The 15564-nt window shown below is 39.8% G+C and overlaps 1 protein-coding gene across 3 annotated transcripts in view; it reads left to right on the top strand.

The window, feature by feature from the left end:
- The window catches only part of SVEP1 (sushi, von Willebrand factor type A, EGF and pentraxin domain containing 1), a 131992-nt gene that overhangs the window by 82185 nt on the left and 34243 nt on the right, over window positions 1–15564 (top strand). For all 3 annotated transcript variants that reach the window (XM_021380246.1, XM_021380247.1, XM_021380248.1), the window contains exons 25-35: window positions 1457–1614; window positions 2788–2989; window positions 3523–3698; window positions 4851–4975; window positions 7803–7926; window positions 8449–8619; window positions 10526–10699; window positions 13024–13143; window positions 13895–14071; window positions 14841–14925; window positions 15257–15448. In XM_021380246.1, coding sequence (XP_021235921.1) covers window positions 1457–1614; window positions 2788–2989; window positions 3523–3698; window positions 4851–4975; window positions 7803–7926; window positions 8449–8619; window positions 10526–10699; window positions 13024–13143; window positions 13895–14071; window positions 14841–14925; window positions 15257–15448 — 1704 coding nt within the window. The remainder of the gene's footprint in view (window positions 1–1456; window positions 1615–2787; window positions 2990–3522; window positions 3699–4850; window positions 4976–7802; window positions 7927–8448; window positions 8620–10525; window positions 10700–13023; window positions 13144–13894; window positions 14072–14840; window positions 14926–15256; window positions 15449–15564) is intronic.

Genomic DNA, 15564 nt, shown 5'->3' with positions numbered 1-15564 from the left:
TGTTGTGGTGCTTCAAATGTCCTAGATTTCAGCAGGGGTCCCTTTTTGGACACTAACAGAGATTTTAAAAGCAAAGATAAATCCTAGTGTCCCCACCCCTTAATTCCAAGGTAGACAGCAAAGAAAATCTGCAGAGCTTGATGTATAAGCATGTTAGGATTGTAACGTGGTAGGGTGAGAGAGGTTCATTGTGGTTTAATCCCTGCTGGCAGCTAAGCCCAATGCAGCTGCTGGCTCACACTCCCCCAGTTGCTTAGGGAAGAGAAACGGAAAGGAAGAAGTATGAAAACTTGTGGTTTAAGATAAAAAAAAGTTTGATAGGTAAGGCAAAAGCTATTCGAGCAAGCAGTGAAATGTAAGGAACTCATTCACTGCTTCCCATAAACAGGCAGATATTCAGCCATTTCCAGAAAAGTAGAGCTTCATCCTATAATAGTTTATTGGGAATACAAACACTGTAACTCTGTAATGCTCCTGTGCTTCCTCCTTCTTTATCCCAGCTTTATTTCTAAGCATGATGTCATAGGATATGGGATATGCCCTTAGTCAGTTTTGGTCAGCTGTCTTGGCTGTGTCCCCTCTGAAATTATTGTGCTGGCAGAGCAGAATGAGCAGCAGAGAAATCCTTGACTCTGTGCAAGCACTGGTCTGCAGCAAGTAAGGCAACTATTTCCATAACAAATCCAAAACATGTCACAGTAGTAGTTAATGTAAGAAAGTTAATTCTATCCCAGACAAAACCAGGACATGTTTAGGTACTCTTATTCCAAAAGAATTATACTTTTCTCAAATCTCAAATGTTTGCTTCCTTCTAGAGTAACTGATGGTGGTATATGTATCTGATGATACTACCTTTCTGAAGCCTACATGACACGGAGAGAGCAAAAAGATTAAAATACTAACAATAATGGAATCTTTCAAATACTTCTTAATGTTTTAGGGTAACTGAAGTCAGATCTGTTATGAATACTGATAAGAATGTCCTGTCGTGAATCACAGCAGGACAAATCAGCTAGTATTGTCTGTCTTCAGCAAGCCTTTCCGTCCCCAAAGCCCCAGAAGTTTTTGTACCTTTCAGATATGTTAGTTTCCCGCAGTGGCAGCATTTCTCTGCCTGGAAGGTCAATTACCTCTAATCTGTAATTCTCTGGACTTGAGAAGGCATGCTTCTCTCATGGGAATCCAACAATAAAGTCTCCCAGTTTCATGTGAAGAAATGCAGGCATTGGATTTAAATATTATATTGTCCCTGTTAAGAACTAAAATGCTGCAGCCCTATCAGCTGATAGCATACAAGTATACTTAAAAGGAACAACCAAAATGAAACTACATTTATTCTGTAGTATACTTTCTGCTCAGTTTTCAGTGCATGACATTCCCATTTGCAAACCTGGCCTTATCGCTGGAATTTTTTTACAACAACCACATTTAAAGTGTGTTCTCTTTTCCTCCGCAGGTGTCTATGTGTGACAGGTTACACAGGACCAAACTGTGAAGTGAACATCAATGACTGTGCCTCCAACCCCTGCTTAAACCATGCCACCTGTGTGGATGCCTTGAACTCGTACGTTTGTAAATGTCCTCCTGGCTTTACAGGCAGCAGGTGTGAAACAGGTACACAGGACCAAGTGTCAGAAAAAGGTGGCTTGCCTAGCCTCTGGGAAGAATTTGCACTGGCTGAATTGATTTCATACTGCTTCCTCAGAAAGCAGATAGGGTGGTGGGAGTCTGAAAGGCTGAGTGGAACCTCTGTGACTGCTGTGTTAATACATATAATTGCAAACAAGTAACACCATGTGTGCTAAGTCATATCTATATGCGTTTCTTTTCTAAGGCACAGGTCTATAATTTTAAGACCCTTTATGTCTGTCAAGTGTAATTTGTATGTGCTGTGTGTATTTGAGCTAATTAGCTCTTTGTTTTTCTTATATTTCTTGCAGGACTTTACATTGTAGAGGTAGTGACTAGGGCCCAGTAGTCTCAACTTTAGAAGTACTATCAACTTTCCTACAGTCTGCTAAATAGTGTCACATCTGGTGCAGTTCCCTGGGTAATGGTGGAGTTACACCACACAACCATGACGCTCAGCTCCATTTGTCTTTTAGCCAAACCATGAAAACTGTACTGTTTTACTAGTAGTTGGTGAATCTTTAAACGGTAGTTGAGAAATCATGTTGATATTGCAAAGATAGCAGAGAACATACAGATCTTTTAGACTAGATCCTGTGTCTGAGTTTAAGTAACACCTAGCTTTCAGGAGAACTCCAGATGGTACATTTGCATGTAATATTCTCATAATGCATGCCACTCTGCATTGAATATGTGCAACACAGAAGCGTTCTACACCAGTGCAGTGTGTTTCAGTTCAGAAAAAAAAACCTTTTTGTTCATTTGCTGTTTTTTGTGTATTGACTCCTGTGCATGAAATGGCACAAGCTGATCACACCTTTTTGGGTTGTTGGATGGCAGATGGTTATGTCAGTTTATTGGCAGGAGATTGAAAAGCATACCCAGTGCTGTGCAAGGTTCTTGTTCATTCTTTGTTAGATTGTCAGCTGCTTTTTCAGTTGTATTTCTTCCAACCTTTTGTGTGTTTTAGTTGTAGAAATCTCTGTATGCTGGCTGAGGCCTGACTGCTGTATGTTCTTTCTCACCCTGACCAACTTAAAGGGAATAGTTTTTGTAGATGGGTTCTGTTCCATTTTCTTACATTTGATTAGAATTCATTCAGTACCGTTTCTGGATTTTCTGGAATGTAGCTCTGAAAACTCTTTGTCTTTGTTGCAGAACAGTCCTCTGGTTTCAATCTTGATTTTGAAGTCTCTGGTATCTATGGGTACGTTATGCTTGACGGTGTTCTTCCATCACTTGGTGACATCACATGTACATTCTGGATGAAATCCACTGACACCACCAACTATGGAACTCCCATTTCTTATGCAGTGGAAAATGGAAGTGATAATGCATTTCTTCTGACTGACTACAATGGGTAAACCACTATTCTGCTTTTCTTGGTTTGCAAGATGTCTTGAACTGATAAAGAAAACATAGCCAGCATAGCCTTGAATTTCAGCTTTGCCTATCTTTCGGCATGCAAACTTAACCTGGAGTTGCCCCATTGTTTTGTTTACTCTCTGTTTTGTTTCCTCCATTTCTTGGTAAGTGTAAAAGTAATGTCAAGAAAATGTTGAAGTTTAAAAAGCAGAATGTTTTTGTCTGGACTACATTTAGATCATTTAAATGACACCTTGAAACAGTGATTGAAAAAAATTCAAGCTTAGCACTTAGGTTGTGATGTGATGCCAGAGGCAAAAGTGGATCCAAATGAAAACTTTAGGATGTGTGCACATATGTGCATATCATAGTGGTTCTCTCAGACGGTACAAATACTTCTGGAGAGATTCCTTGTGTGGTACAGACACCTTGTTTAGCAGACAGCATTTCTTTGAGTCATGTGGTACTGGCCATGTTCTTCAAGTTGCTGCATGCAAATGAGTCTGCTTTCATCTTCCTTCCACACAGTTGGGTTCTGTATGTAAACGGAAAAGAGAGAATCACAGACTGTCCTTCAGTGAATGACGGTAATTGGCATCACATTGCCGTCACATGGACATGCATGGATGGGGCATGGAGAGTGTACATTGATGGAAAGCTATCTGATGGCGGCAGCGGGCTCTCCGTTGGCTCAAAAATCCCTGGTATGCTTTGTTTGTGTTACCCCAAATCTGTTGCATAATTTTTGTTTTTCTTGGAGAATTTTCTGCACCTGCAAAGAAATGATCATTTTGGTGTTTTAACATGTTTTCAACATTTAGACAAGGATCTTCTTTGCTATTCTTGTTCATGAAGACAGTTCCTTCAGCCTTACTGAAGACCAAGTACACAGTTCTGTGCTAAAGTAGTAGATAGCTTCTTTTGAGAGTGGCACAGTTTAGTCCACAAAGGAGCCTATGTTGAGCAGGTTTTGGAATGGCTTTGAGAGAATATGCTTCTCACACAAAAACTTTAAGTTAAACTGGCATTTCCTGTAGAAATGTGTGCTGAAAGTTCATCATATGAGCCTTCTCCTGTTTGTTAACTCTCAGATGTCTTCCTAAAATAACGTTTGTACTTCGTCCTGTCAAGATGGGTTTTGCTATTTCATTGTTTTCTGTGCTCAGTAGTCTTTCCAGTAATATCAGAAGACAGGAAAAGGAGTACCTTCAGCATCAAATTGCTGTGAAAGGCTTGGCATTAGACTGCTGCGAAGAGATGTGATTTTGCTAGTGTTTTCATACCCCCACCTTCAGGATTTACAGACTTTTGAAAAACTTCCATACCAACAGAAAAAAAGCAAAAAAAAAAAAAAGGCAGTATGTTAGTCTGTGCACATTGTGCTTTTCCATTACTTTCCAGTAACACTGAAGTTATGTCTAGAGGCAAGACTCAAAATATGTAGGCTCCATTACTTTTTGCCCATGTTCCACACACTCCTGTGGCTTACATAATGCACATCCGTGTAATCTGTGTGAGAAAATTTAATTTATGTGGCATGTTGCAGTGTTGATTCTCTTCTAATAATCTGTGCACTTCTCAGGGTTTGGATTCAAATTTAATCTAAGATTTCCTTGAGGCAGGAAGTGCAAGCTGGCACTGTGAAATATGCCCCTCCTGCTCAAAACTGTGTTTTGCATTGCACTGTAATATATTTCACAGTAAGTGCTGGCTAGAAACTATATCCTAGAGCCAGCTCTGTAAAAATCTTAACAACATAGAATAGCCAAATTTTGCATTGTTGTTCGTTCTTCCTGTGGGGATTGCTGCTTTAAGATATTGTTTCCTGTCCCTGTTCCAATCCTCTCCGAGATTAGGTGGTGGTGCACTTGTGCTGGGACAAGAGCAAGATCAGAAGGGAGAGGGATTCAATCCAGCTGAATCTTTTGTTGGCTCCATCAGTCAGCTCAATATCTGGGACTATGTCCTGTCTCCACAGCAGGTAAGTCCTTACTGCAATGTTTGGGAACAGTTATCTAAGCACAGGATGAATCTCTGAAAAGGCGTTCAAGGATCTGGTTCTCTGGGACCAGATGAAGTTCTGTCTTAGTGTAATAAGCTTAGAGTAGCAAGTAGGGCAGCTTTAAGAACAGATAGAGTAAAATCAACACTGAAGTAACTTTCTGTTTTGACTGAGCTTTTCTATGCTAAGGTTCTTTGAAAGAGAAGCCGTATACAAAGGCTAACAACTTATTAGCAGAGAGAGAAAACCCAGTGAAACGATATCAGGACTTGTTTTACCAGTTCCAGTTCCCTCCTCCTGCTGTATAAAGCCACATTAAAACTTCACATGGGAGGCATCGTAATTTCAATTAATGCATTAGACACTGTGAAAAATCTTTGAGCTATATAGACCAAGGGAAAGTCTAGATGATCAGTAGAACTGAATATTAGGCTGCATTTACGTAGGTACCAAAATACAGATTTGGCACTAAACTTCGACGGAGTTAAAAAATCACAGTGGATCAAAGGATGTCTCCAAGGACAGTGATCCTGGAACCTCTCAAAGGGGCAAGTTTCAGTGCTTGGTTATCCACAGAGTGAATATTTTTTCTTTAAGTCCAGCTGCGACCTCACAATTCTTCGTTTTGTGGCAGCTGTGTCACTCTGGTGTGTTCTCTGTGGTATGATGCATGGGGATAATTGCTCTCTTGGTTTTCTTGCTGTTATCCTGTTCACACAGCAGGGATACTGTTATCTCCGTTACTGCCAGACACTGGTATTTCATGCCTGAAGGTCAGACAGGAATTATAAGTCACTTGGTAATACTTGAGTATCAAAGACTAAGTTCAAAGTCAGAGGCATTTTGTGGAGGAAGGGGCTCTTTTCATGAAGTAATCTTAACATTTTTACCATTACTTAGTGGTTTATCACTCTGTTTTATCAATGATTCAAAATAATGATATGAGCAGGAAATAGAAGAAGAAGCAAAGCCAAATCTTTGCTTCCAGCATCCAAATGTCATCACTGTTTCTTTGTCCTTTTCTTTACTACTTTAGCTTTCTGCTGGGCTCAGAACTAATCTGTTGCTATTCTTGGCCTTTGAGATCTCCATGTGATGCATTGCCAAGTCAAATCTTAAAGATTTTTTGCACTAGCAGATAGGAAGCTAAAGAGTATACATGTGATTTTATAAGACACACTGGTGAAGAGTTTAAGTGGGATTTTCTGAGTCTTTCTCAGTGTCCACCTCGCTTTAATGCTATTGACAGACTGGGTAAAATTCCAATTTTCTTCAAATACAGTATAGCTGTAGTTAAGAAGAAAGTCCTGCCTGTCATTTGTAGTATCTGTATTACTTATCTGAAAAGATGAGAAACCTGACAGGGAACTAAGCCAAAAATGCTTCCTTTGAAGTTTTTACCTCGTTCCTTATAAAGCATTATAAAGCATTATAAAGTGATACTAGATCACTACCATTATCTTTGCTATTATCAGTTTTGTACTAGCCAGCTAGAGCTATTCACTAAGTCTTATCTTCCTATTCTTGGCCATTTAGGAAAGTGGGGTGACAGGATATGTTGTGCTGTGAATACCAGAAAGGCTAAGTCTGTTCTTTAAGATTTTTCTTTGTATGCTTTAGTTGTTTATCCACATGCACATTTATTTTCCATAGACTGGTTCTTTTCCTGGCAGATGCTTTGCAGCCCTTGTCCCTTGCTGTTTCCATCAGTGCAGACTGTTGAAGTGAGGTATTTGAAATGGGCTCTGTACAAACAGGGCAGATCACAGTGTTCTCTAGCTAAGCTTGCTCTAAACTCTAATCAGCCTATCTGGAGTTCAGGGCAGGAGTAATGTGAGGAAAAATTCAGTATGAGGTTCATGACACACCTTCCTTTCTCACAAAAACAAGCAGTATAATACACTGCTTTTGGTAGTTCTTTTCATCTGCTTGAGACTGGACAGAAGCTAGCAATCCTTCTGATAAAGGCAGTTTATCCAACTGTTCACCAAGAACTGGTCACACCTGGGGTTTTGAGTGACTGGCTGTGCCCTGAAGCTACACCGCATGAGTTTGCTGGCAGTGCTGAGATGTACCCAGGCCACTGGGCTGCTCATCTTTGCTCTTGTTAAATCATTTTTTCATGGTGCTAAAGAAAACATTGGTTTCTCACTGACAGAGAATTACTGGAATAAGCCACCAGCGCCGCAGAGACAAGGAATAGGAAGTAGTCTCGGTAGCCTAATTACAAACATGTTCTCTTAATTGAATAATCATCTTTTCTCCACAGATCACTTTCCTCTTAAATATCTTAAAAGAACAGGAAATCCTTCATTATCCTTCTACTGCATATTTGACCTCCTCAGGGCTTGGTTTTTTTTTTCAGCAGTTCTGTGGCTTAGATATTATTACGTCTGCCCTGGTAGGGAGAAAGGTGGTGGATAGTTGTGTGGCAGTAATACAGCTTAATTCCAGTCACACTCTGGAACTATGTTTCCTTTTTGCTCCTCGATTTACTGTGAGCAAAGGTAATGGAGAGTGAATTCAAAGCCCTTATCTTTCTCTGGCACTTTTTTCAAGAATCATTTTTTATACTTGGCTTGTGTGACAAGTACTCCTTTAGGTATTACCTCTGCACCTGCCTATCCACAGCTAGCAGGCTTATAAATATGGAGTAACAATTAATTATTGTGCTAGGAGAGAGTAACATGACTCATTCAATGATTTGTTCTAATGTTGCATACAGACATGGAAGATACTTCTTTTTTAATATTCTTCTTTTACATGTTCCTTAAACAGCACCTAATCACCTGTTTTAAATCCATAGGTAAAATCTCTGGCTACCTCCTGTCCAGAAGAACTCCAAAAAGGAAATGTGCTAGCCTGGCCAGATTTCCTTCCAGGAGTTGTGGGAAGAGTGAAGATAGATTACAAGAGTATATTTTGTGCCGGTTAGAACCTTTTTTTCTAGAACCCTTTTTTTCTGAATAATGTTATAAGACTATTTTATGAGGTTAAATATGCTAGTTTGCAGCTTTTGTCCTACAAACCTTGAATAAATTATTTTGATAACAGTTGGAACATGCAGTCCTTCATTCCTCAAATTCCACAGTTTTGTAACAAAAGTTCATTGGCATTTCTGACGGAGATTTATTAGTTCCTGAATTGAGATGAGAAAGAGTGAAGATGGTGGTTGGTCAGAAGGAGTTTTCTTTGTCTTTTCTTATAAAAATAATTGGACATTATTAAAATAGCTTCTGTCTTCTCACTTCTTTTCCTGCAGATTTTTTTCCTTATGTTGTATTTTGATGATTCTCAAAACTGTTTGAATCCAAGTAGGATGTAGCTTAGCATAACACTTCCCCAAACTTTCTCCTGGATAAACTTACACAGGATCAAGCAGTCAGATAAAAAATGTGCTCCTTTCAGTGCATAGATAAATCTTTTACTGTATGCATGCATTTTGTCCACAGATTGTCCATCTTTGCAAGGATCTGTACCACATCTGCGTGCCTCTTCATCTGATTTAAAGCCAGGGTCAAAAGTCAGCCTTTCCTGTGACCCAGGCTTCCAGATAGTGGGAAACTCTGTTCAGCACTGCCTTAACATGGGACAGTGGACGCGACCCTTTCCACGCTGTGAAAGTGAGTTGTCTCAGTGGGCTGACGGGATTAGGAAACCCAGACTGCTGTTTGGGCCCTAATGATATTCATGATCTCTTTATCCCTCCAACTGTGACATGGTTGAATCCATCCATATTGCAGCATATACATACATGCTTAAAGCTAAACTCAAGTTTTACCAAGCAGGAAGTACACTGTGAATTGATTCTGGCACTTTTTTAGTCAGTTTCTAATGCCTGTGGTGGAGATGAGTCCATTTGGATTAGCAAAATGATACTTTGAGCTTTCATTCCCCATAGTACCAGGAAATGTGGGAGATGCACAGGAAATACTAGAGAATCTGTGAGTTTCAAGTGTCAGAACTTAGTAGACATTTCTAGAAGACACTTCTAGAATGTCTTATAGGAAACTAGGCTGCATACATTGTTCTATCTTCTGCTTTTTTTTTCTGCTCTTTTGTGACTGCACATGTGACTGTAGTTGCATACAGTGGAGATGATTGTATTTCTCTTTTCAGCAGAACAGTAAATTAGCTCCAGAAGCAGGTTATTGCATGATCCCAAAACTAATCAGAGATTTGGTCATAAATCATCAATTTTTTTAAAAAATACCTTAAAAGTAGCTTGGTCTGGATTGTGTTTGGTTTTCATGACTTCTCCTCTATTCAGTTGTTCATAGTACAAATTCAGGATCTGTCTCCTCTTTCGCCTGAATATTAGCATGTTTGTGAGGATTTGCCTAGAAGGAAGTCCTCTTCAGTAGAACATAATTTCTCTTGCATAGAAAGCATTGCTTTTTCTTGGTGTGTTAGCAATGACATGGTGCCAGAACTCTGGTAGTGTTGTCATCTGATTTCTCTGTTTTGAGCCAGACAGTTTTCCACATTGAGCAAGTAGCTCCAAACAGAACTGCCACAAGTGCGTTGAACAGTTGAGGGCCGGGCTTGCCCACTGACTTTTCTCAATCTGTTCCCCAAGAACTTAATTTGTGAAAGTGGGATGAAGATAGCTATTTCCTGGTTAAAAAAAAAAACAAACTAAAATATTTTATAGTGGACAGTGTGGTACAGGCCTAGTCAGTATAGACTCTTGTACTGCCTGCATCAGGCTCAGTGTAATCACTGCCTTCACCAAGCAAGATCCTTTTCTGCTACCAGACTTCCAATGCCATGGGCTCTAAACACTTCACAGTGTCTTACTGCATGGTCCTTGCAAAGGTCTGGGGAATTGCTACAAAAGAAATTGCTACAGTCCTTGTGGTTGCAAAGATGGGCTCTGTAACCACTAGAATAAGTTTATCTCGTTTTGGTTGATAGGAAGATGTGAACAGCTCTGCTGGAATAAGTAGCAGCCTGGAGCAGCCAGGTAGAGTGACACCTTCTACAAACACAGCTGGGATCGGGAGAGATTTTTTTACTACACTCAAAGTGATGCTAAGGGTTATATGTCAGGAGTTCCAGTCTCACTGTGGTCTCAGTTTAGTGCTGTGACCTCACAGTAATTGTTTGCTGATTTTGCACTGTTCAATCACAACAACACTGAGCTTGTTTTTCAGTAAAGGGAAGTAACAGGAACCTCCATGCAAGCTTAGTTTTCCTTTTTCCCTAAAACCCATTAAAGATTGTTGATTATCAGGGGAATTGTGACAGAAAGACATCTGCTGAGATCTTAGTCACAGATTTCTCCTCCAAAGCTAGCAGAATGTCAGGAGCTGGACAGACTCTGATTTACAAGTGCCCACAAAGCAAGACCCTGCTGGACCTGTAATCAATCAGCTACTTCAGAAAAATTCTGGATCTTCTTATGGATGGGTTTCCACAGTTGTTCCAAAGAAAGGTCTCTGGTGGTGGCTCCAATGTGAAATTATTCTGAAGTCAATTAGTGTCTGCTCTGCTAATATCTGTGCCCTCTTTTCACACACATTGCAGGAATTAGCTGTGGAGTCCCTCCACCTTTAGAGAATGGCGGTTATGCTGCTGAGGACTTTTTTGCTGGCAGCACCATTACCTATCAGTGCAACAGTGGATACTATTTGTTGGGTGACTTTGAGATGTTCTGCAAGGACAATGGGAGCTGGAGCAGCATTTCACCATCATGCCTTGGTGAGACATGCCATACATACTGCTGCATGGACTGGCAATCTTGTACTAATCCTGTGCTCTTGGGTTTGGGTGTAGTTTCATTCTGAAATTGTGAAAGCTAGGCAGAAGCTCAGAAATCACATTCCAAAATACATTTCTGAAATCCTGTGTTCAGCATTATATCAAGCCAGGACTGCAGTCTGGTACCTTTCCTTCTCAATCCTGTTGCAAGTTCCAAATCCTATACTCCCTACCTGATAAGCCTGCATTGCACTCCCAGCCTCTCTACTTTCAGATTCACTTAGTCCTGGAGTCCTTGCATTCTCTGCTACTGACCTCTGCATTTCCCTGCTCCTCAGCATGCCTGTCAGCAAGCAGCTGCACCATTGAGAAAGTTGGCAGTACAGTTGTGGACACAGCTCTCACAGTTGCCACACCTTAACTTCCTTCCTGGTCAGCTGGGTCTGATGTACCAGATGTAGATTTAGGGGCTGAAAGATGAGAAACCAACACTCTGCTGCGTACAGAGGGGAGGGATAGATGTTTCTTCTTGTAAGGCCATGTCTCCAGCGGATGCCCCCTGGAATACACTGACAAGCTGGATTCAAATTGCTGCTGCCTCACTTGTGTCTAACATGAATTGCAGAGTAGTAACCTGGCAACTTTTATGTTTATGTTTGATTTGATGGGTTGTTTTGTCCAAATGTTTAAGTACAAAACTTAGGTGTGGGTTTTTTTCAGTCAAAATGAGCAAAAGTCAAGTGAACAGCCTTCTAGTTCTGCCAAAATTCTCTTTGGAGCAGGATCCATCTTGTTTTATAGCATCTAGTCCTTTGGGACTCTTAAGAACCTCCAAACAGACCATCCAGTCTGTTGTTCTTCTCTTTAATCAAAGGCATAAACATGACCAGACTCAGAATAAATGTTGCAAGGCTGTCCACATAGTTCAACATCTCTGCAGTACAAAGAATAATTTGGGAAGGAAGTTCCCTGTGCTTCACCTTCCAGCATGTTTTCTCTTTCATAGAGAAGAATAGATGCGGAAAATGAAAACAAGAAAAATTAAATTAAAACCCTGGTCCATCCTTTACCTCTCTTACTCACTCTCAAGGCAGGCACTAACAAAGCCTGACACATACGCCATACACCTATGCCCTAGGGTATTCTTTTGCTCTGTTATGGATGACTCAGTGTCCTTCCAGACTTCCTTGTCGTAAAAGAAACTACGTGAGAAGCAGTCATTCATGTTCTGCTGTGGTAGTATTTTGCATGATCTTGATGCTTGTGTAATTGGCAACAGTTTTGATTTTAATGAACCATTTTCATCCTGCATGTCAGAGAGAAACTCTCTTTCTTTTTGTAGCATGGTTGGCACCTTTCATGCTGGCCAGACTCCTTCAGCAGTGAGGAGTTAACACACTGATTCAGAAGATCTTGTTTTTTTAACTGTATTGCTTTTTCTTGCCTCGAAGGGGGCAAAGATCAACATCTATCCTGTAGAAGAATTTTGAAATGAAGAGTTGTTCTATCTCATAATGGTCTGGCTTATAGGAGGAATAATCCCTGTCACTGCTGTTTTTCAGTGAGATATTTTGAAATTCATCTCTTGCAATTTATGACTCATTGTTTTACCAAGAACACTTCTCTTCAGTCAGGATTTGAAATCTCATATGAAGTAATTTGGACTCAGGGATTTTTTTACTGCACAGTACCAAGTGACATGAAGCATAAATTATCAATTGGCATTTCTAGACACTGTTATCATATAAATAGTTAATTATAATAACTGATGTATTTTGAACTCATTTTAATTTTCCTGTCAACTGCAGAGACTTCTCATTCCTAGTCTAGTGTAAGTCTCTTCAGCAAAGATGGGACTTTTCTGATGTTTTATGGTTCAAAATGTTTCCCCCATTGACTAAGTTTCCTTGTGTTAACATTTGGGAAGTTTGAGGTGTAAAGGATTTCTAAATGTGTGTTTCATGCAAAAGCTATCCCTTTTAGTGTCTGTCCAAACTAGTAGACAGCAGCACATGAGTTACGATGAATGCTCTTTCACTGCTTTGAAACAAAATATTTTTGTGGAAGCACTGATTGAAGATTAACAGGAATTTTTCTTCAGTTTTCTCACATTTTACAGTATTTTATAGTAAGTTACCTGGAAAACTTAAATACTAATTTAAAAATTAAATCTTTTTACTGAAGCATCAAAACTGTGATTGAAGTAAACAGTTTTTAATTATACTAATTAAAGCGATTCCTTTTGACAGTGAAACAGAAATCTAAAGCAAATGTGTATTACAAATACCATCCTAAAGATACTCAGTTATGTTTCTTTTTTGTAGATGTTGATGAATGCGCTGTTGGATCAGACTGTGATGAGCATGCATCCTGTCTCAATACAAATGGATCCTATGTTTGCACTTGCATCCCTCCTTACACAGGAGATGGTAAAAAATGTGCAGGTATGGGAAAGAAAAACATTACGTTAGCCTTCCAAGATTCTCTATAGGTCACTGTCTTGGGCTATGGAAGACAGCTGCCATTAATTGATTGTAGGGAGGTACAAGAGGAAGCATGCTCTCTGTTCCTAATCACTTTGGCCTGAACAAGGCTGTGATTAAATGTCTCCACTATTGACAAAATTGTCATTGGATTCTTTCACAAGACACATGCCCTCTTGCACATGCAGCACATATGCTGGGGATGGCAGTGTGTGCCAATGTTTGGAATAAAGCTGTGTAATGAAGAAATACTTGCATGGAGGCATTTTAGTAGGGGTTGAGTTGCCTGCAGGAACATTAAGCAAGGTGGCCTTGAGTAAAGATGACTACACAGCGGCACAGGTTGGAATAAAAGGTGACTGAGCTGATTTCAAGTTGAGGACTGGGCACACAAGAGTGGGCTTTCTCTCATGGAGGGATAAGTGACTGCTAGATTTATTTGATTCTGACAATGAATGCGAACAGCCAGAGTGCTTATGCTCAAACTCAGAAACAGAGGGCTTTATTAAGATTAGCTTACTTGCATGAGTCTTCAGTTTCTGTCACTTACAGAGAGAGCAGGGAAAAGCCAGCAAACCTGGAATTGGCTTGTGGCTGTTTTCCATGTGTTCTGCTTTCTTACCTTGGAAAATTCCCGCGAATATCTCCTAAAACTTTTCCTTAAGCCTCATACTTAGTGAAGTTATTAATAGCTTTCTTTCTTCTTCTTCAGAACCAGTGAAGTGCCGAAATCCAGGAAATCCTGCAAATGGTCATATGCATGGGAACATGTACAGTGTTGGCAGTCAAGTAACTTTTTCTTGTGAAGAAGGGTTTCAGCTGGCAGGAATGACTAAACTTACATGCATGGAGTCTGGAGAGTGGAGCCACCCAATACCATATTGTGAAGGTGTAGTTCCTGGAGGGAATGCTGATTGTAACATGCGTCAGTGTAGAGAAGAAAGAGGGAAGAGTAGTAGTTTAGAGATTTCAGAGACCATGACAGCTAATGAATTTTTTTTTCTAGCAGTCTTGAGTCACAAGATTGAAGTTTCTATTGTTTTAAGCACCAACTAATGTTTTTCTGACAGTTTGCGTATTCACAGTGGCGTGCTTCTGCAGATTCTCCTAAGTATCAAAGATGTAGGTTCATCTCATTACCTTTTTCTTAGTGTAAGCTTTAAAAATGTCTTTCTTTTCCACCCAGCCTCCTGTTTTCTAGCAGCTTGTGGGAAAATAATGTCTTTAAAAATATTAACAGTGTTGCAGTGTAAGAAGCAACAGGCTGGTGCACATAGACATACATGGCATAATTGTGAAAATTGTTTTAGAAAACCAGAACTAATGAGGTGAAGCAACTGTGTAAAAGGAAGGTGTGGCAAAGAAAAAAAAATGATTTTGTCCTTAGGAGGAGGTGGAGATGAAGTTCTCTTGATGGTAAAGTGTATGGTTTGTGGAACAATTCCAGCTACCTATTTCCAGTTAGTCAAATCTCTCCATAAGTTGAATACAAATGAAGAGCCCTAAGTGTCAGCTATCAAAGAACCCAGTTTTTCCAGGGGGTTTAGATCTCTTCAAACCTATTTAGAGAAAATAAATAAAATTGTGGTTTTCTGTGGTTTTTTTTTTTTTTTAATTTATGTTACATCAACTTCTCTCATGATCCTGTCTTTTTAAAGCTATATCCTGTGGTCGTCCTGTTATTCCAGAGAACAGTGTCATTTGGGGCTCAAATTTTACATACCGCAATAAGGTGATATACAGGTAGGAATTTAATGTTTGATGTCTCATGTTAATAATTAATTGAGCATCTGGCAACAGATCAGAAAGAGCACGTCACAATTCAGAAAGTGTTTGAAATAAATGGAGAGGAACAAGTTGGGGTTTAAGTAATCAAAAGATACTTGCTTATAACTGTGGCTGTTCAGTAGCAAAGCTGAATGTTTACTTGCATACTAATTTTCTATGCCCTATAGAGAAAGCTGGTAAATGAGGGTAAATGAGTAATGAAGGCTGGAAAAGGGTGGCCAGTTAGAGGCCATAAAAGTTCATAAAAGGCTCTCTGTTTGATGGCAACTCTCTTTTTCTCATACAGGTGCAAAGATGGGTACAGCATAGTGGGTGAAAAGGAAATTCAGTGCCTTGCTAGTGGTGTTTGGAACCATCCTCCACCCTCCTGTGAAATGGTGACATGCCCTAGCCCACAGGATATTAGCAATGGAAAATACACACTCACTGGCACAACCTACCTTTCCTCTGTATCATACACTTGTGACAATGGATACAGGTAAATGTTGGAACATTTGCTGGAGACAAATTTAGGCAGCATGCTTTCAAATCAAAGAAAATTGCTGGAAGATCTCTTTATTATCTGAAATAAACAAGTCTGGGATGATTGCTCAG

Source organism: Numida meleagris, chromosome Z (assembly GCF_002078875.1).
Source record: "Numida meleagris isolate 19003 breed g44 Domestic line chromosome Z, NumMel1.0, whole genome shotgun sequence".
Lineage (NCBI taxonomy): Eukaryota > Metazoa > Chordata > Aves > Galliformes > Numididae > Numida > Numida meleagris.
The sequence above is the reverse complement of the archived record's forward strand: the minus strand, read 5'-3'. Positions and strand labels throughout refer to the sequence as shown.